The sequence below is a fragment of the Pecten maximus genome, chromosome 19 (assembly GCF_902652985.1).
Source record: "Pecten maximus chromosome 19, xPecMax1.1, whole genome shotgun sequence".
In the NCBI taxonomy this organism is placed as follows: Eukaryota; Metazoa; Mollusca; class Bivalvia; order Pectinida; family Pectinidae; genus Pecten; species Pecten maximus.
This window is the reverse complement of record NC_047033.1, coordinates 16,900,663-16,923,054: the sequence shown is the minus strand read 5'-3', so window position 1 is coordinate 16,923,054 and position 22,392 is coordinate 16,900,663. Positions and strand designations below refer to the sequence as shown.

Sequence of the window (22,392 nt, the reverse complement as noted above, 5' to 3'; positions counted from 1 at the left end):
TTATTATACAAGATAGGGAACTGGCTATTATACAAGACAGGGAACTGGCTATTATACAAGATAGGGAACTGGTTGTTATACAAGATAGGGAACTGGTTATTATACAAGATAGGGAACTGGCTATTATACAAGACAGGGAACTGGCTATTATACAAGATAGGGAACTAGTTATTATACAAGATAGGGAACTGGTTATTATACAAGATAGGGAACTGGTTATTATACAAGATAGGGAACTGGCTATTATACAAGACAGGGAACTGGCTATTATACAAGATAGGGAACTGGTTATTATACAAGATAGGGAACTGGTTATTATACAAGATAGGGAACTGGTTATTATACAAGATAGGGAACTGGTTATTATACAAGACAGGGAACTGGTTATTATACAAGTTAGGGAACTGGTTATTATACAAGATAGGGAACTGGTTATTATACAAGATAGGGAACTGGATATTATACAAGATAGGGAACTGGTTGTTATACTAGCTAGGGAACTGGTTATTATACAAGATAGGGAACTGGTTGTTATACTAGCTAGGGTAGTGGATATTATATTAGCTAGGGAACTGGTTATTATACTAACTAGGGAACTGGCTATTATACAAGATAGGGAACTGACTATTATACTAGCTAGGGAACTGGTTATGATATAGGCTAGGGAACTGGTTATTATATTAGCTAGAGAACTGGTTATCATACTAACTAGGGAACTAGCTATTATACAAGATAAGGAACTGGTTATTATACAAGCTAGGGAACTGGTTATGATATAGGCTAGGGAACTGGTTATTATATAGGCTAGGGAACTGGTTATGGTATAGGCTATGGAACTGGTTATTATACAAGATAGGGAACTGGTTATTATACTAGCTAGGGAACTGGTTATTATACTATCTAGGGAACTGGTTATCATACAAGATAGGGAACTGGTTATGATATAGGCTAGGGAACTGGTTATGATATAGGCTAGGGAACTGGTTATTATACTAGCTAGGGAACTGGTTGTGATATAGGCTAGGGAACTGGTTATTATACTAGCTAGGGAACTGGTTATTATACAAGATAGGGAACTGGTTATTATACTAGCTAGGGAACTGGTCATGTTATAGGCTAGGGAACTGGTTATTATACAAGATAGGGAACTGGTTATCATACAAGATAGGGAACTGGTTATTATACTAGCTAGGGAACTGGTTATGTTATAGGCTAGGGAACTGGTTATTTTACTAGCTAGTGAACTGGTTATCATAAAAGCTAGGGAACTGGCTTTTCAATTATAAGAATCAGAACAGAGAAAAACATCGTATTTCCACCTTATTTGTTTCGTTTGCCCACATTAAAATATGTTTTGATGATATGGCAAAACAAATACTTCCTTATGTCTACTCATGTAATTGGTCTAACGGGTCAACACAATGTACAACGGTTTGGAGTTGTACCTAATACGATTTGGGTGAAGTTTTGATCGGTCTGGATGTCATTCTTTCAAAGATTATCTTAATGTTCAGATTGAACCACGGGCCCCGTTCAAGTGCTTTGGATGCCATTTTGGGTATAACAAGTTCCAGAAATTGATGAAACAGGCATAAAGCATATGTGGTTTGGAATCGCTTGAAGTACGAATACTTGGAAATAAAGGAATAGTAACAAAAATATTAGGTCATTCTAAAATCGCACCAAATATAAGGTCATTTTAAAGTCGTGCGAAAAAAGGATAAGGTCATTTCAAAGTCATGCCAAATAGGATAAGGTCATTGCAAAGTCGTGTCAAATATCATAGGGTAATAGTAAAGTCGTGCCAAATACCATAAGTTAATGTTATAGGCGTGCCAAATTGATTCAACTAATTACAAAATCGTGCCAAAATAGTTTTAGGCCAATTGAGTTTGTTCCAAATAGCATGAGGTAATATGGACAATGTATTTATCAAAATCAAGTTTAGTGGACCTGATGACTTTGCTGTAAATGTTAACGAAATAAATAAAACTACCCTTATGTGGAGGGGTAAGTATTTAGGGCACATTGTCAAGGCAACATTATAAATTCTGCAAATGCCAGCTTGAAGATGGAAGTTTTGATTGGATGATGTGCAAGGAGGAACGGATTGGCCGAATCCCATTGGTTCTTGATGCTCTAAAGGAAGCGGACCAATACACCGCTGGATAAAATTCCATCGTATGATAGACCAACGCGAATTCCCGAAGACTAAGATTTGTTGTTCATTGACATTAGCAATACCAAGGCAGTGGATATACGATATGAGGAAAAGTCCACTACACTATGCTAATATCCTGTGTGTCGTTAGTACAATCATTTGAGATCGCAAGTGGTAGAAACTGTTGGCGGATTTTTCTGTCCCAGCGGTTCATCTGAACAGTGCCACGGTTTAGAATGCAAACATGTCCATAGCTGCGAATAGCCTTGGTATATATCACTTGTATAATTTGAACATATATTGCTGGTAAATAGTCATTTTTCTAATGAAGGTGGCAGAGTAATAACACTGAAACGTCACGTTCAAATTATACCAAGCCTATTCAGATGTATAATTATCAACCGGAAGAACATGTTTCATAATACAGTCATATTGAATACGTAACGTTCTTTTGAAATCCAATATTGAAGATTATGAATTCTTTAACAACTGCACATCCAGTTTTGTGGCTGATTAATATGAAAGGTGCTAATACACGGTGTCTTTTGTACAGTAAACTTTATATATCGTGTGTCTTTTGTACAGTTCATGTTATACACAGTGTGTCTTTTGTACAGTTCATGTTATACACAGTGTGTCTTTTGTACAGTTCATGTTATACACAGTGTGTCTTTGTACAGTTCATGTTATACACTGTGTGTCTTTTGTACAGTTCATGTTATACACAGTGTGTCTTTTGTCAAAGTGATGTTAGGGGTCAAAGTGATGCTGGTGGGTTAAGGTGATACCGATGGTCAAGGTGATGCTAGGGGTCAAAGTGATATTTGTGGGTCAAAGTGATGCCTGCGGGTCAAAGTGATTCTAGGGGTCAAAGTGATACCAAGGGTCAAAGTGATGTCAGGGGTCAAAGTGATACCAAGGGTCAAAGTGATGTCAGGGGTCAAAGTGATGCTAGCGGGTCCAACCGATGATAGGAGTCAAAGTGATGCTAGGAGTTTAAGTGATATTTGTGGGTCAAAGTGATTCTAGCCGTCAAAGTGATGTCAGGGGTCAAAGTGATGCTAGGGGTCAAAGTGATGCTAGCGGGTCCAAGCGATGATAGGAGTCAAAGTGATGTTAGGGGTCAAAGTGATATTTGTGGGTCAAAGTGATTCTAGCGGTCAAAGTGATACCAAGGGTCAAAGTGATGTCAGGGGTCAAAGTGATGCTAGGGGTCAAAATGATGTTAGGGGTCAAAGTGATATTTGTGGGTCAAAGTGATTCTAGCGGTCAAAGTGATACCAAGGGTCAAAATGATGTCAGGAGTCTAAGTGATGCTAGGAGTCAAAGTGAATCTGGGGTCAAAGTGATGTTAGGGGTCAAGGTGATGTTAGGGGTCAAGGTGATGTTAGGGGTCAAAGTTATGCTATTGGCATCAAGTGTGTGGCAATTCAGCAGGGAACGTAAAGGACACTAATTGCAGTATTAACAATTGTCAAGAGAAAGAAGGGAGTGTTTGGGGGTTGGTCTGGAGGTGGTTGGAGGTAAGGATTGGGTGGGATGAGGGGTTGTTATATTAACAGAATGATTTCAATGTATGTACAGTCAAACCTCGATGATTCGAACTTCGTTGATTCGAATTTCTCGCTGTATCGAACTTTTTGCTTGGTCCCGAATTTTCTCACTATATAACACTACTAACGAAACTATGTATGATTCGAATTTTTATAAATCGAAGTTTTCGATGTATCGAACTGTTTTTATGACCCGTTATCTATGATATTATAGGTAATTGACATCTCATGATTCGAACAAAAAATTTACCTGTACTGACCACTGGACAGGTGTTTGGCGTGACCCCTGCGGCAAGATTTCTCACCTCTCCCCCAAATGCCCTGACTGACAATAGGGATAACGATAGCGTGTGTTGTCACTCCCGGTCATGGGGTTAATTAATAATCAGACCAAATTGATAGATAAATGGTGTATTTTGAAGCCATGACATTTGTATTTAAAAGCCATGACATTTAATCTCTCCGGTAAAACATTTCGGTAGTCGTCTCTGATAATCTCCGCCGCCATTGAAATCAGCGGTCGGTGAGTAAATTTTACGGAACTGTAAAACAACCGGACATATTTTAAACACAAACAATTAGCGATGGCTTCACTCATATTGAAAGTGTCACGTTTCAAACTTATACATAAATATCCAAGTAAATCGATTATTTGTCATTCAATCATGCATTCTCCAACCGATCGGCATTCCGTATTTGTATATGCCATGTAGGGATTTTTTGCAGACTTAACTAGTTCATTATAAAAGTTCATGTAAGTTTTTCTATACTGGGAATTTATTATCCGCGATATTACAACATATATGGACCGTGGGTCCAGAGTTCGTGTCATGTCCCTGTAGATTTACGGTAATAGAGTTATCTTAAAACTCGTCAGCGTTTCCGTACAGTTAAAAACCCATTAACGACTACACATATAGTCCGTCTGTATTTCACAACCAAATCACTACTCACTTATAGCTTATGTAAGAGAATACACGTAAATAATCAAACAGTTTTATATGGTTTTTTTGACACAATGTACGATACATTTCCGCTCAATGTGATTAAAGCTGTAATTGTTCTCCAACGATTAGTTGTTATAATTTCAGTACGAGGGTGTCATATGAATTATTTTCGACTCCCTTATTTAGACAGGCATGAACAGGGTTGGACTGTTTGAGCACATGGGCGTGATTTCCTGATCACCATAGAAATATCTGGCATTACATCCTCCACAAAAGTCGTCCTGACAGCGAGCTCCTGGGTAGCCTTGGCAACCGCCAGTTGCACGTCTAATTTGACAAGGGCTGCCAACGCATGCTCTCCGCGGGGAGATAGATGGGCACCTGATACGTGTAGTAGGCACTGTCATTGGCTCTGAAAATTCTAGTTGAAATAAATAAATAAATAAATAAATAAATAAGTTAAACCATATTACTGGAAATATTCTTTCCTACTTTTCAAATTATGTATTATCTTTTGTGGGACAAAATGACGCAAACCTAAATAAAGAGTAGTCAAGTAGTTCTGAATTTGTAGTATTGTAAAAAGTAAATCATTCATTCACGACGAATATTTCATTATATTAACATTATGTCATCACGTCAATATTCAATGTTATACATTATGCTAGCACGTCAATATTTCATGTTTTACCACAGTAGGTGGGTGTTATTCAACTCCCAAAACATGAAATAATAATTACAACTGTTGAATAACTTAACGTGGAATAAACTCTGAATGCGTTTTGATTGGTTACTGGTGACCTTTGACCAGGACTATTTTTTTAATCACGTGGTTCAATGCAATTTCATTGGCTAACACTTGAAGGCCACCTCACAATGTCCTGGAAATGATAACGCACAAGAAGTAGTTCGCAGTTGTTGTGTTATATTCTTGAAAATATACATATTTTTTTTTATCAATTTATTGCTTTGAAAGAATATACCTAATATTATTTTGTTATGATTTGTCCATAAATTGTAATGTTTCCATATGTTTTGCATATCAATTAGCGGTATTTCGAATTCGGTCATATCCTTACATCACGCCTGTTATTGTGAAAAGAACTCATGGTTACACAAAAAAGGTCAATTCATCCTCAGAAAAGCTTTTCTATTGTGGTAAAAACAGGTCATACAAACTCATGGGTGTTTAATATGGTATTTCTTGCATTCTCGTTAATTATTTTTCAAAATATACAGCTCGTGTTTTTGTAACTTTTGAAAAATTAATCACTCGAGTGAAAGAAATACTATATACAACCACTCGTTGTTTAACCTATATTTATACATTATGCTATCACGTCAGTATTAAATATTATACATTATACCATCACTTCAATATTTAAGCTCTCGGGAAATATGATACCTTCGGGTAAATAAACCTTCATATTACCCTGCATCCAGGGCAATAAATGCATATTATACATTATGCCATCACGTCAGTATGTAATGTTATATATTATGCCATCACGTCAGTATTAAATGTTATACATTATGCCACTACTTCAGTATAAAATGTTATACATATGCTATCACGTTAGTATTAAATATTATATATTATGCCATCACGTCAGTATTAAATGTTATACATTATGCCATCACGTCAGTATTAAATGTTTTACATTATGCCATCACGTCAGTATTAAATGTGTTACATATGCTATCACGTCATTATCAAATGTTATACATTATGCCATCACGTCAGTATCAAATGTTATACATTATGCCATCACGTCAGTATTAAATGTGTTACATATGCCATCACGTCAGTATTACATGTTATTCATTATGCCATCACGTCAATATTAAATGTTATACATTATGCCATCACGTCAATATTAAATGTCATACATTATGCCATCACGTCAATATTAAATGTTATACATTATGCCATCACGTCAGTATTATGTGTTATACATTATGCCACTACTTCAGTATTAAATGTTATACATTATGCCATCAAGTCAATATTAAATGTTATACATTATGCCATGACGTCATTATCAAATAGTATACATTATGCCATCACGTCAATATTAAATGTTTTACATTATGCCATCATTTCAATATTTAATGTTATACTTTATGCCATCACGTTAGTATTAAATATTATACATTATACCATCACGTCAGTATTAAATGTTTTACATTATGCCATCACGTCAATATTAAATGTTATACATTATGCCATCACGTCATTATCAAATAGTATACATTATGCCATCACGTCAATATTAAATGTTTTACATTATGCCATCATTTCAATATTTAATGTTATACTTTATGCCATCACGTTAGTATTAAATATTATACATTATGCCATCACGTCAATATTAAATGTTTTACATTATGCCATCATTTCAATATTTGATGTTATACATTATGCCATCACGTCAATATTAAATGTTATACATTATGCCACTACTTCAGTATCAAATATTATACATTATGCCATCACGTCAGTATCAAATATTATACATTATTCCATCACTTCAGTATTAATGTTATACATTATGCATCACGTCAGTATTAAATGTTTTACATTCTAACACGATTCGTTTGCAACGCGTGTTTTGATTGGTTGCGGACCGACTTCTAATCTGCGATAGAACCATGACATATCGTGTTAAGCCACGCCCCGTTTCTAATCAAAACAATATGGCGTCAAGTTCGACTCGTAGCGAAATTCAACACTCTGCACCATTTATGATTGATGACCCGTGATATTGGAATCGAAAGTGAAGAAATCGAAAAGAATGAAATAACTTAATAAATTTAACAAAAATCGTTAACTTCATTCTTACCGTCATTTATTGATTGAAACGTTCATTTCGTCCGTGTGTAAGCATCTAAGGTCAAGTAAAATCCGAAATGAAATGGAACAAGTGCACATAACTTTCACATAACGATTGAGCCTATAGAAACACATCAACACTGACTTTGTCAAAACGCCCATGTAGTTATGCATACTGCATAAATCCAAATATGTCGTTAAATCTTCTGTAACAGGACTTTCACAACAATCCAAATACACCGCTTCGTCAACATACAGATCGAACTCTCGCCAGTATGGGCGTGGCCAATTGACCGACTTTGAAAGCTTCTCTCTGATTGGTCAATCCGCCACAGTATGACACGTAACTAGCGGAGGTCACAGAGTACTTAACAGCGTACTTGTAGCGATATAAAACAATGTATCTAAATATATGCGATAGTAAACGTGTTAGAATGGGGATAGTACGTTGTTTTGAGTGGCTATACTGGCGATTAGAACATGAAATTTGGTTTAAACTCTCGACCTATCGGTCTCGAGTTCAAACCAAATTTCATGTTCTAATCGCCAGTATAGCCACTCAAAACAACATACTATCCCCTAATTATGCCATCACGTCAGTATTAAATGTGTTACATATGCCATCACGTCAGTATTACATGTTATTCATTATGCCATCACGTCAGTATTACATGTTATTCATTATGCCATCACGTCAGTATTAAATGTGTTACATATGCCATCACGTCAGTATCAAATGTTATACATTATGCCATCACGTCAGTATCAAATGTTATACATTATGCCATCACGTCAATATTAAATGTTATACATTATGCCATCACGTCAGTATTAATGTTATACATTATGCCATCACGTCAGTATTAATGTTTTACATTATGCCATCACGTGAGTATTAAATGTTTTACATTATGCCATCACGTCAGTATTAAATGTTATACATTATGCCATCACGTCAATATTAAATGTCATACATTATGCCATCACGTCAGTATTAAATGTTATACATTATGCCATCACGTCAGTATTAAATATTTTACATTATGCCATCACGTCAGTATTAAATGTGTTACATATGCCATCACGTCAGTATCAAATGTTATACATTATGCCATCACGTCAGTATCAAATGTTATACATTATGCCATCACGTCAATATTAAATGTTATACATTATGCCACTACTTCAGTATTAATGTTATACATTATGCCATCACGTCAGTATTAAATGTTATACATTATGCCATCACGTAAGTATCAAAATGTTATACATTATGCCACTACTTCAGTATTAATGTTATACATTATGCCATCACGTCAGTATTAAATGTTTTACATTATGCCATCACGTCAGTATTAAATGTGTTACATATGCCATCACGTCAATATTTAATGTTAGACATTATGCCCTCACGTCAGTATTAAATATTATACATTATGCCATCACGTCAGTATTAAATGTTATACATTATGCCATCATGTCAGTATTTAATGTTATACATTATGCCATCAGGTCAATATTTCAACCTTAACAATAATAATATATCTGATGAACGAGTCATTGTTTGATAAAATTGTTGTGTATATATACAGTCATTTATCTACAACACAATAACGTGTTATTATTGTCCACTTGGAAATATACAACAGCCGAGGTTAGAATACAATTTACCTTACAATGTCGAATATTAAATTCTTATATATCCGTATAGAGTGTGAGTCTTTTGTATTGACAATAATATATGATTATGGTTATACCTCTTATAAAAATGTCTACGAGGTAGTAAATACTATACTCACGACAGTAGGTGCCTCCACAGTCCAACGGACAGCATATTTCACCTGGAACATATCAAATAACGTAAGACCACAAAGGGGGGCGAATTATGACTTAACTGAAAAGTCAAATTTTTCTCAGGAAGATACATCAATAGTGCAATAATGGTGAAGAGAAAAACAATGCTATAATGATGGTGATATTTTCAAGCTGTGATTAATGGGACATAACCCTGATGGTATTGGGAATCTATTGGAAGATCGATATATGGAATAGACACAATATAGGATAGTGAAAAAAAGATGATAACTCCAAGACAGTAATATTAAAATGATGATCTGTAATGGCAATTATGCTCATATTGAGTGAAATAAAGTATACATTAACAAGTCAATAGAAACGGTAATCCTAATTGTCCGAATTTTCAAGGTACACTATGTAAGCCATACAGCTACCACTAGTTGTACAGCCAAATGTATAAAGGTACCAAACATCTCACCAGGGATTATAATATCTTTTGATTAGTAATCCCACTTGCCTTAGCTCCCATAACAGTTTTTACAATATAAGTTTTAAGTTAATCCTTAAATAAATACGCCTTATACCAAGGGGATGTTTCATACACCAACGTGAAAACAGGATTCTTTCGATATCAACAGATATATAAGATGCTGTTACCGACAAGAAATTGGTCGCTGGTTCTACTGGACTGCGGATCCTTTAGCTACTGACGATTCTTCTACATAACTGAGTAAATGTATCGATGCGATCACTTTATGCTAATTTTACATTATGTTTCTAAGTTACGCTGTCAATGGACAACCTCCATCTTTATGGACCAACACCTTTTCTTTCTACCATCGCTCTTTCCTATTTATTTGATTGTTTGACGAGTCCGAGAAAGAGTGGCTCTGTAAGAGAATCCTTCTGTAACTTCTCTTTCTTATCCTCCTTTCTTTCCCTTATGTAAGATCAGTGAACTATAAGTGTTTCTTCTTGATATTAGTTGCAATGTTTGTCACAGATGCGTCATCATGAAATATTTAGAAAAAGAGCTATTCATGTTACATGTATGTCTATAAAACTGAAAACAGAAACTTTTGACTCAGAGTGAAAAAAAGGTCGCCCCTTATTAACATGCAAAGGAAACAACAAACGCCCCACGTTCAGGAGAAACATGTAGGGTATGCAATTCATTAAATGTGTCCTATGTCAGGCATGTACCAAACAAAAAATTTATCTATATAATAATATGTTAATTATACCTTGGCGACATCCTCTGAAGCTATTACACTGCATCGTACACGTTCCTAGGTTGGATAAGCTCCTTCGCTGACATACTGAAATGCACATGCGATTAAACAAGTAAGCAAAGTAAGTATATGTTCTGGAAATAAATGATTCAGGAGTCACAACACACTACACAAGAAAATGTTAACATTGAGAATTGAAACCCGTAATTCATAAATCAACAAATGCTCTGTTATAATGAATAATAAATAATCAAGTAAATAATAAACACAATACGATTCAACCTCCCACCCCCAGAAAAAAAAAACAATGAAAGAAAAGAAAGTATCTTTCTGTATATGTATGTAGATATGCATTTCGTATGTTTGCATGAAGATATATCAAACATTGTCGAGAACATAGAATAATTAAAACATAATTAAGATATAGTTCACAAATATTGCAATTGATACAGCTGATTTATTTTGCACCGCCCTAATGTTCCTAAGGGCACAAACCCAAATAATGCCGGTCATTTCAATGATCGATATATCTTAGAATATTCCTTTTTTTCATCCTATTACAGTGGCAAACACGGTAGTAAGAAATTATCAATGCAATGCACGAATAGTAATAGTTATACTTTTGTTATCCATGCATTATAAACACTTTCCTTTGCCCTTCAACGTGTTTTGGAATAAGAAATACCAAAAGAGTATATGAACATTTGTATATACTTACATTGACGTCTTCCATGTCTGGGGAATAACGATAAATGGGACGCTGAAATAGTAAAGCAAAATTTTTATATTATTAGTTTTACAAGTGCTAAATAGGAAGAAGAAGAATGTTAAACTGATGACAGCAAAAACCAATGTTACTGAGTCAGAGCTGGCTATTTTTCAATCTTTAATGGCCATTCAGGACATTTCAACCACCGGCGGAAGTTAAGTTCAACTAGTTTTAATCAATACTAGCAAGATAAAAGGGTCCATATAGCTAAATAGTGTCTTACAGGCTGGGAATTTTATTTCAAAATTTTACCTAAGTATCTCTGAACAAGTGTGTGACAAAAAAAAAAAATCTATATATATGAATAAAAAAAATTATTATATGTAAAGCTAACAGTTTACCACTCGCGGAGAGAAAAAGGTTATCTTTTGAAAAATAAATTCTCGTTTTCTAAAGTATGGTGTAGTTGCCGAAATACACGGGAACAATGAAAAGAAAAAAAAATCAGATATGTTACAAGTGTGACAGTTTATATCACGATATGGCCACGTAAACTGTGTGATGATATATTGTATTTTAAATTTGAAGTAAGACATAAACATATTTACAACAGAAAAAAATATTGCTGTCCTTGGTTTAATCACACAAATGTATGTATATTAGCCTTCTGATTTAAGCTATCGGTAGTACTATTGTTTGTCATGTGTTAACGTCCAGTGTCATATTAAGACGGATGTCAAGGAGACGCAAACAAAACACAGAAAGACGGAGCAGATCGAAAGTGTTGCGATGGGGGTAGACAATCTATTTCTTCAATTCCTCTCTCGAAACACAGAAAAGATCCCCGATTCTTCAAAGGTCCCACTTTTAGTCGACGACCAAAATTCAGTGGGGTACAGCTGGCTTTATTCGACCAACATTCAGTGGGGGTACAGCTGGTTTTATTCGACCAACATTCAGTGGGGTACAGCTGGCTTTATTCGATCAAAATTCAGAGGGATACAGCTTGCATTATTCTTTTCTAATGTTAGTTATACATGCTTAGTTGCTAAGTAACATTATAAAGGTCATAAGGGCCAATACCACTACAGGTAGGACAGATGACATATAAGAAAGTCATCCCGACCCTGTAGGGGGCCCCACTGTAAGTCGTCCCTTACGACATATGATGAGATGAAGCAGGCATAATCTTTCCCCGCACAGTCTATATTAATGAGTGCAATATAAAACTGCATTATAACATCATTGTCAAATAAATCACTATATATTCTCTCCTGAATATTAAATCTAGACAATGAAAATATTAACCGGGAATAAATTAGCGAAGTAAAAACTTACATCGGTCGTCTAATTATATATAACAAGAGGAACAATTGGCCTGTATCTATTTTACAGCCTTTTATCGTAATACTTAATTTATAAGAAGCTTCAAAGTCAACACGGATCCTAACTTATATATATGTACGTTTCTTTGAAGTAAGTATTATATGTTTAATATCACAACTGTGGAAATTTCGGTACTCGGGAACCTCTGTGATATATTTTGGTTATTGATAATTTGTTTGAATATATAGAAAACAATTAATGTCATAGACGCCGCAATACACCATAAGCACACTTGTCCGCCGGGCTGAGGAGCTAAATGTATATCTCATATCTTTAGTAGATTCATAATTAACTAAGTTTCAATCTTTCATTTCTAAACTACCCGACTTTGTGTTTGCGTTTTCGAAGCTGAAGTATATTCGTGTTTTTACCACAATAGGTGGGTAATATTCAACTGCCAAGGCTGAAATAATCATTACAACTGTTGAATAGCATTCAGTTTATACCACACGTGGAATAAACTCTAAATGCGTTTTGATTGGTTGACACGGTGACCTTTGACCGGGACTATTTTGTAGCATTTAGAAGGCCGCTTCATGATGTTCCGGAAATGATAACGCACAAGAAATTATTTGCTGTTGTGGTTTTTTTTTACATTCTTGAAAATATATATAGATTTCTATAAATTTATTGCTCTGAAAAGAATAAACTTACTTAATATTCATTATGTTTGGTAATTGATTGTAATATTTCAATACTTTTCCAATATTTTAAGTTTTGCATATTATTAGCGGCATTTCAATTTCAGTCATATCCTTCTTTTTTTGCGGTAGAAACAAGTCATGCAAATTCGTTGCTGTGTGGTATATGGTAATTCTTTCACCCTCGTTAGTTATTTTTTCTATAATTCACTAACGTTTGTGTTTTTGTAACTTTTGAAAAAAATTCCAACTCGAGTGAACGAAATACCATACAACAACCACTCGTTGTGTAACCTGTATCATCTTGTGTTAGCTGACTGTATAGTGTACCTCACTGAAGTATAATGCCGAAGACACCCAGCATCAATTTTGATTGACGAAGTTGTTGTAAGTTACTGAGGTCACCGCCGGGAATAACGCCCTTTCTTCACGCCAGGATGTCCTTCTTATCGTATTCTACTTTAATGAAAACGAATTTGCTACGTTATTACTAAATGACCATATTGTCAAATGCCCGTCTTCCAATTACCTCGATGGGATTTCTCTTTGAATTTTGCACCAAGGTTAAATAATCACTGTTAAATAATCACTAAATCTAATTAATTTCAGCATGATGAATAACGCATATACTGAATGTGCAGAAATGTAGTTCACATTGCCAAGATAAATACACACACATATATATGGACATTTCAACTTTATTCTATATATATATATATATATATACAGTAAAAGCTAATATGAATTGTAAATCAAAATGTGTTATATATGCCGTTATCTGTTCCAATTGTGGTGATTTTTATATTGGTCAAACTAGTAATGAACTTAGAACAAGAATGACTGTACATAGGCAACAAACTAAGACCGACTCGTTGCGAAATTTACATGCTAATAAACATATTCATGATTGTGCCGGTGATCATTTTAATGTGATACCTTTATACCAATTACATTCGACTGACACGGTTTTATTAGAAAAGAAAGAGGACCAAATTATAAAAATATTAAAACCAAGCCTCAACAGGCCATAGAAAAATTGTTATAAATGTGTAAAATGGCGCCACAATTTTAGCTTGTTTTGAAACGTTGTACATGTATACCATTGTGACGTCACATTATTTATGACGTCATTAAGTGAAAGTCAGTCGTCGAGTTTTTTTTATTATTATATCTATATATATATATAAATATGTACGTCCCTGACATTGCCAAGTTTCTTCTGAGCACAAATTAAAGTATCGATCCATAGCCTCTAACCGCACCAAAAGATAAAGAGATACATTAAACATCATATACATGGTAATAAGTGGGAGGTTCGCGCAGGGCTGCATTGAGTCCACTTTCGTCAAGTCAGGCTTGATCTCAATCCCTGTTCAGATGGTAAAATGTATGAGTTCTTACGCATCCAATTTTGTTTCCAGTGTTATGTTTTCGGTTGATTATATAACGTCCACGCAACAGCAAATGTCATACGTGGATCATTAATTAGAAAAAAGCCTAAAAAAAACCTGTTAATATCCCTTACGTCCTAACTGCGGGCAGCGTAAAAGAGTATAGTTTTCCGTGACTCTATCTTAATATCCAATTATTCAATTCTGTGTCTTCCCACTAATCCTTTGTTCTCTTAGGCAAAATTGTTAATTCTGCAGTGCGTGTGCGCTGGTTTGGTTCATGTATATATAATATATACAGGAATGATATTAAATACATTATAGTCTTTTAAATATCACACATACATGATCCCGAAATGATTCTTTGATAAAAAGAGAGATGCTTCTTTAATATTAACCACAAAATTAAAATGTGAAACTAGAAACACAACATTTACATTATCTGACAAAATTTATTCTTGTTAGAAAAGAGATGTTTCTTTAATTATGATTACAGAAAAAGTTAATGTAGAAATACAATATTTATATAACGTGATGGTTACTGTAATATATTGAATGTAAACGTGATAATATATAAAAATTGTACCTGAAATGACGTCTGTCATAAATGCAACAAAGCACAAAAATCCTGCGGTATTCATGTCTGTGATATTAACAAATGAGGGTTTCATTAACGAAAGGTGATTGCGCCATATTTGAAGTAACAAAACATTATGATTGATGATTAACTGCATCGATTTTGATTGGACGAAGTTCAATGTGGGAAGTTAGTGACGTCACCGAAGGTGTTCATTCGTCAGAAATGAATCATTCCTGTACGCGATGTACATGTATGTACAAGGGAGGATATGCATAGCTGTCATAATCAATATCAATAAACCTGACACTCATAGATACATTTAAGATATTTACTAGAGTATTGTATAGGCAAGTACAGGTTAATGAGTAAAAAAGTACTTACAGATACCATACGAATGGAATTTATTGACGATATTTAATGCAATTAAAAATATACGTGGAACAAAGCAGTATGACAATATCTAGGTCATTGTTTCTGATTACACAGCCATGTTGACAATAAGAGGTCGGAGGTATACAGTGTTTTTACATCTATTTTAAAACACAGCAAAAAACCTAACTTTGGATATCAAGTGTTCAATGACAGGTTTCAATCTATTTAACATAACCACATTACAGACACATGATAAGAAACAAAAGAGGATACTTCACGTAAATTGTGATATATTATACAGTTGTTTCACCACTTACGGATGCATTATTGATGTGAGGGCCAGACGTAGATATCTAGATGGGAGTTGCGAAATTTTTGTTGTTGTTGATGTTTATATCAACACTTTTAGATGCTCTAAGGACGGTTCCATTTGAACATGGTCAAGTTTGCCCGGTTTAAATTGACGGAAATGTCTTTGTATAGCCGATTGCCAGTTTGAATGCATTTGATATGACCTAGACTGGGGGCTAAATCCATAACTTTCTTCAGAGGAGCGAACGCATTTTCAAAAGAAAAAGAAATAGTTTTTGAGAAAGAAGATTGGTTTATTAAAGGTGAGTTAGAAAAACAAAAACCTGACAAGATCTCTAATCTACTCATCTCTAATAAATCGTGCGATGTGGGAAGCAAACAACATTCCAATGCTCACCCTGCCGGGCGGTGAGAAAATCAAAATGCCCCTAACGAGTACAAGACAGATGTGATGGAAAATTAAGATATCAAATTGTATTTTACCAAAAAAAAGTTAATCGTTTAAAACTGATTTCGAATGTGTAATTTGATGCCTTATTAATATTTTCATATGATTTTGTTATATGTTGATATAACTAGGCAGCCAAGGAAATATCGTATCACTAAAATATTTGACGACCAGTATTATGAATTCTCGTATAACTGAAACACTTAGCAACCAGTATTAGGATTTCTCGTAATACTAAAACTTTTAGCGACCAGTATCAGGATTTCACATATTAAACAACCTATTACACGCTTGTGATGTATTTGTAACCTATTATAAGTGGTTTCCGAGTTAAGTACATGATATATTTAGCTTGGAAACTGACAGATGATTTATTTATAATACGTAATTATCTGTATAATTCTTACGACAGTAGTAACTTATAAAGTATTGACTTGTCTATGAATATTCAACATATGGTTTTCGTGTATGAATTAGTTTAGCTCACGTTGATAGTATATGATGCGAATAATAAATCTTGTGGAGATTGTGTCACAGGCAATCGTATTAACATTGCTTAATCATACGTTAATGTTTCTGAAGCAGATGTCTTCGATCAGCTGTGACGAACTTAAAATAACTTTCTTCTTTAGGTCTAGATTTGCCAAAATGAGGAATTCTTATAGATGAAATGTTCATAAAGGAGTATAAACAATTACCATATTCATTGATCGTGTTTTGCTGTAATATCTTGTCTTATGATAGCATAGTATAGTATGAGGTCAGTCTTTGTATTCTGATGACAAAGTAACGTAACCCAATCCCTATTAGGTCATCAGGTCAAACAAAACTTAAAATTAGTGACATCACCTACAAATGTGATTCTTGATACGGCAGACTGACACACCACATGTGTATGTCATATTTGTCACATTTTTTATGCATAATGTTTAAGCAATCAAATATTCTGAAAAAAATCACGCGCCCTCTGACGACATTCAATAAAAAATAAAAACCATGCTGGCTCAAAAAGGTGTAACCTGGGTAAAATACTCTTTTATTCTGTTTTTATAACCGTTCAATGTTTAGAAAGCCTTGGTATTATTGATGATCAAGCAAAGAACGACTGCTTACTCACAGTTCTTCTCATATCAAACAGTCTATCAGGCTTACAGTCATAACCAAACAGTTCACAATCAACCCGGAAAATTTTACTCAATTTTATCAAGTCATCCATATCTACTGTTGAATAAGCCTCTAAAAATGCATCTTTTCTGTTACGTACTGCTTCTGAACGATCACTCGCATCTCCCATTGCATTATACACCACCTGGATTAGTTCGTGTTTCTTTATACTTTCACTCTGTGCTGCCGAGATGGGATAAATCAATTGTCTTCTGATGATACCACGGATCTGTAATTGTCTCCATAGTCGTTTTTGGGCCTGATGAAAATGTTATATTACAATCGGTTATGTAATGCTTTCTGAAATGAAATAACCAGTTACATTGGTCTCGTATTGTGTAGTGTAAATACTGTGCTTTAAAGTTTATCTCAAGTGACCGCTTTATATCCGCTCTAGACATACGATCTAGAATATGGAACACATCTGAAGTGAAAGTTTCCAACTTCCCTATCAAATGCCATTGATAGCGACATGGATCACAATGTTCGAATGTCGGGGTGAAATGGACATTTCTTTTCGAAAACGGTTCATGTTCCTCAAAATAAATGACTGTTTTCACAAACTCACGAAATGTTATATCATGGCCACATTTCTTATCAACTTCCTTAGCGTTATTCCGAAATAACCGTATTCCAAACGCACCTGTTCCTTTCCAGTAATCACAGTTCGGTGACACAAGTTTGTCAACGTACGCCGAAAAGAGACGGCTATATGGGTCTCGGACAAACATAAAGGTCAGCGACTTTTTCATAAATCTGTCAATCATTGAATCCTCTAAGCTACGTAGTGTGTAGAATGCATCAAATGCTTTAACAGACTTGGCAAATGGTGACTTAGCGCGAGACTGACCAACCACAATCTGCAAGGTAAGGAAATAAATTTAAACTCACTAGAACCATAAACAAATCAATGTTCTTGTAATATATATTCATGACGAAACCTACCACCATCGCTCCTTGTATGTTAAATTTTGCCAAGGTCGACCTATGCCTTCATGAGACAAACAAAAGCAGAATCACAAACATTTGTTTAATCTGTTTCGAAATTACGCAAAGAAAAAACGTCCTTCAATAACTCTTTACTGACTTGTCAAAAGACACATGTTAGCAATAGGAAAAGAGGCGTTTACTTCAGTAAAAGGAAAATGACTTTCAATAATTCTGTACTGACTGGTCAAAAGACAGATGAAATCTGTCGTGGTGGCCTAAGATGCTGTCTCAATTATCAGCTGCCACATGATGCTTCGAAATTCTCGACAGAGACCTTTTTAATCTACTTTAAAAGCCATCACTAAATACCGAAAGTAATATCATATTATATTCTATCAAGTCCAAATTAATGAAATATTAATAATATTTCGACATAGTATTACCTCCTAAACAGCCATGCAGGTAGAACGTAAGACTTGAACTTCCTGTTCCGGCCCCGTATTCATGAAAACCATTCTCATTCTCAAAAATTAATTCTGTGCTAAACCCAACATTCTTTAAACTTTAAAACGAAATGTTATCATCAACTATATTCTCACTTGAAGTCTTTTCAAAATCGCTAAGCTTTATCACCAAAAGTAATTGAGTCTGAACACAAAATGTGCACGGTGTCATGCATTCGGGTCCAGGATTTAATGTATGATGTGATGTTTTCCATCCCGACATCTATTTTCTTGCTGATATCTCCTTCGATACTCCCTTAGTGATAGTTCTGTCTCCTAGCCGAGACAACCAAAGTTTAAAAATCGGACATTGCTGCTCTTTGCTGGATGTTTATCTAGTTGGCGGTTATAACTAGTTATCCCGTTATCGGGATAATGTGAACGGGTGAAACGTTACACTACCGTGTCCGTGTGGAGGGCGTAAACAATACAAAGCTCTACTTACCCTCATAGTTCGTCTCCAGAACGTGGAAGCTATCTTTTCCACAGGGCAGTAAGCGATACCCAATGGCCGATCGATAATTACGTTATTTCTTACGTAGCTTGTTGAGTTCGATCGTGTTCCGAGAGCGGCACATGCTTTTAGCATTCGTTCTCTTCTCGCTGTGTATATCATACCCGGATGAAGGGAGTTATTTTCATGTGGGGATATTTCCTGAAAGAAGAAATAAAACCGGTAATCCCACTCGAAGTGAATTTTTGTAGAATAGTAATTGCGATACTGAGTTTTAGCCATGTATTTAAGAAATCACAAATGCATAATGCATTCGGAATGATAATAATTGATTGCTTTAAGAAATGACTGTCTCTAAGGAGGCAAGTTTCGGGAGATCAAGTTTCCAAAGGCATATTGATCGCAAATAGCTAAAATTGGTCTATTTAATCAGTTTTTGACTGGCTGGTGCCATTCAAATGATGGCATGAGTACGATGAATCAAAATGCAGAAGACTTGCAAACGATGCTGTCCTTTTGATCCTTTATTAGATGATTATATTTAAAAGTTAAAATTCATAATTATAATTGTTGTTCTGGAGCTGACGGGTCAAAATCTTTACCTCAGAACAGTTTAAGTTGAAGATGTATATGTGCTCACAACGGGATACAAACATGAACGGAAATCAGGAAAAGTGTTCTTTATAAAACATTGTTCTTGATGTACTTTTAAAGTATATCTGTTGTTACTTACCAATATTCGACTCTGCAATACATGTCCCACTTTCGTTCCATCTCTTATCTCTGAAATCAATCAAAGTCAAATTTTAGATCCATCTGTTGGTTACTTTAAGATTACATAATCCTAAATATGACTGTATACTGTTCAATTTAATGCTGAAAACCACGATATGAAGTATATATAAAAAGCGATATAATATGTTTTATATTGGCAGCAGTTTATAAAATAAACAAGAAAAGAAAAAACAGTAAATTGGAGTTATACACTACCTGCTTTACTGAGGTTGTTTTCCGGTCTATCCATTAGCAGGACCTTGATGAGAATCAGCTCAATCAAAAGTATTATGGAAATACATGTAGCATAGAGATATTTTAAAAGGCATTTCACCATTTCGACTTGATAAATTTCATAGACAAACAGTATATCTTCAGTTATTTTGATGTGTCATTGACATTTACATAAACACTTATGTTACCATCGGCATAATCGGGGTTCACATACAAATGTTACAGCTGCTATGTATTGTAGAATTGCAATTCTGTTCATATGTATCGACTTATATTTTTAAAACCTAATCCCATTTTATAATCCGGGATACTGACAAATCAATATCAAAATAGTGTTTTTCTAGTCATTTAAAACCGCCATATGATGATGGAGGCAAATTCCGGGAATCTTTATGAATTTCAATGAATTGACATGACAAAGGAATAATTGCATGCCATCTCCCGGTACAATATAGCGGCATTGTATGACGTAGTTTGTTCGTTTGAGTTAAATTGCTCTTTGTTTTGTCTTTCTATCAGCCACTTTTGTAATTTCATGTCATTACGGGTTGTATGTCCACTGGTCACAAACATACTTATGCTATTTAAATAGAACTGGTCGCCTCTTGACGAGCTATATTTAGTAAATTGCATGACAGAATGCAAACGTCCAATTGACGCGCCGGTAACCATGGTCCCGAAAATCACGGACCATCTTATTTTGAGGATCCCCGTCATGGGGCAGCACACTTAATGGTCAATAAACATCTTGTTTTTCATAAAACGACAGTGTTTTTCATAATAAGGACAATGTCTTTCAAAATTATATATCTAAAACTGTTCTTTCTCTATCGAAAGTTAATCCGTGGAGTCTACCGAATAGTTGAACCCGAACCACCGGTTTTCTGATTAGTCAAAACTTAAAAAGAAATATTTTTTCGGCAAACGACGAAAAGTGTACTAATCATCACACGGTCTCTCTCCTTGAGTGACAGGGCCGTGGGCTACCGACGATGCACACATGCGTACAATGAGATAACCATCTTTCCTGAGCAACTTTTGTGCGACGTTGAACGTTAATCTTTATAATGACGTGATGATTAAGCCGGTAGCGAAAATGGCTTTAACTGACAGGTTCTCCGGTGGTGAAATATTCAGTTGAATATATATACTAAAAATGCTGCCTTCTTTTTCGGGACGAAATAGTACTTCGTCTGTATCTCTCCGGCACTATGCAATCCCTCGACAACTACAGTCTTTCCATATTGCCTCAAGGCAATAATGCATAATACGTGTTGTCATACGCACCTTCTAACAAGAGTTACATCCCTTTAATCAGTACTCAATGCGTTCTACAGGAGGTTTTTATCGAAGTACACGTATTACAAATTTTATATCTCTTTTTGTAACTCTTAGCATAAAAACAAAATATTAGACTACTTTGAGGCTGTTGGCCTTCAACAAGATTTTAACGAACCATTGTCACATGTTTAACCATACGATAGATCCCTGATATCTCTTTTCATCATTAAATGATGCCGGATTAACCAAAAGATATGATACGTAGAGGTTTTGAGTAATGTAAGGGACGAACATTACAGACCTCTACAAGAAAATCTATATTTCGATTAAATGTGTTAAATGACCAAATATAAATGTTTCTCGCCAATAATTATACCGGAATCACTGTATGAACTATGAAAAATGCGATAATTCTATACATAAACATTTTCCTTGATGCTTGCTCTTTCATGCAGATGCTGCTTTCTTTCACTCTATCCCGAAAATTTGACACTGACAGTATCACCAGATGCCACCAGATTCATCAAACACATCGAATTATCATCGCTAAATGTTGTTGATATAAAAAATGTATGTATATATCTGGACATTGTAAGTTTTTATTTCAATGTCATTAAACTTTTAGTTTTCGGTCTGAAAACGATATTGAATCATTATTTGTCATTGTGAAATTATCAAAATTATAATAAC

The 22,392-nt window shown here is 34.8% G+C and overlaps 1 protein-coding gene across 1 annotated transcript; it reads right to left on the bottom strand.

The window, feature by feature from the left end:
- Window positions 1–17,377: 17,377 nt before the first annotated feature.
- On the bottom strand, window positions 17,378–22,302 carry LOC117317581 (carbohydrate sulfotransferase 12-like). The gene is given in 5 exon segments (XM_033872420.1): window positions 17,378–17,701; window positions 17,703–18,386; window positions 19,405–19,614; window positions 20,147–20,196; window positions 20,404–22,302. Coding segments are annotated over 5 exon segments (1,314 nt in total). The 5' UTR covers window positions 20,525–22,302; the 3' UTR covers window positions 17,378–17,452.
- Between the last annotated feature and the right edge of the window lie 90 nt (window positions 22,303–22,392).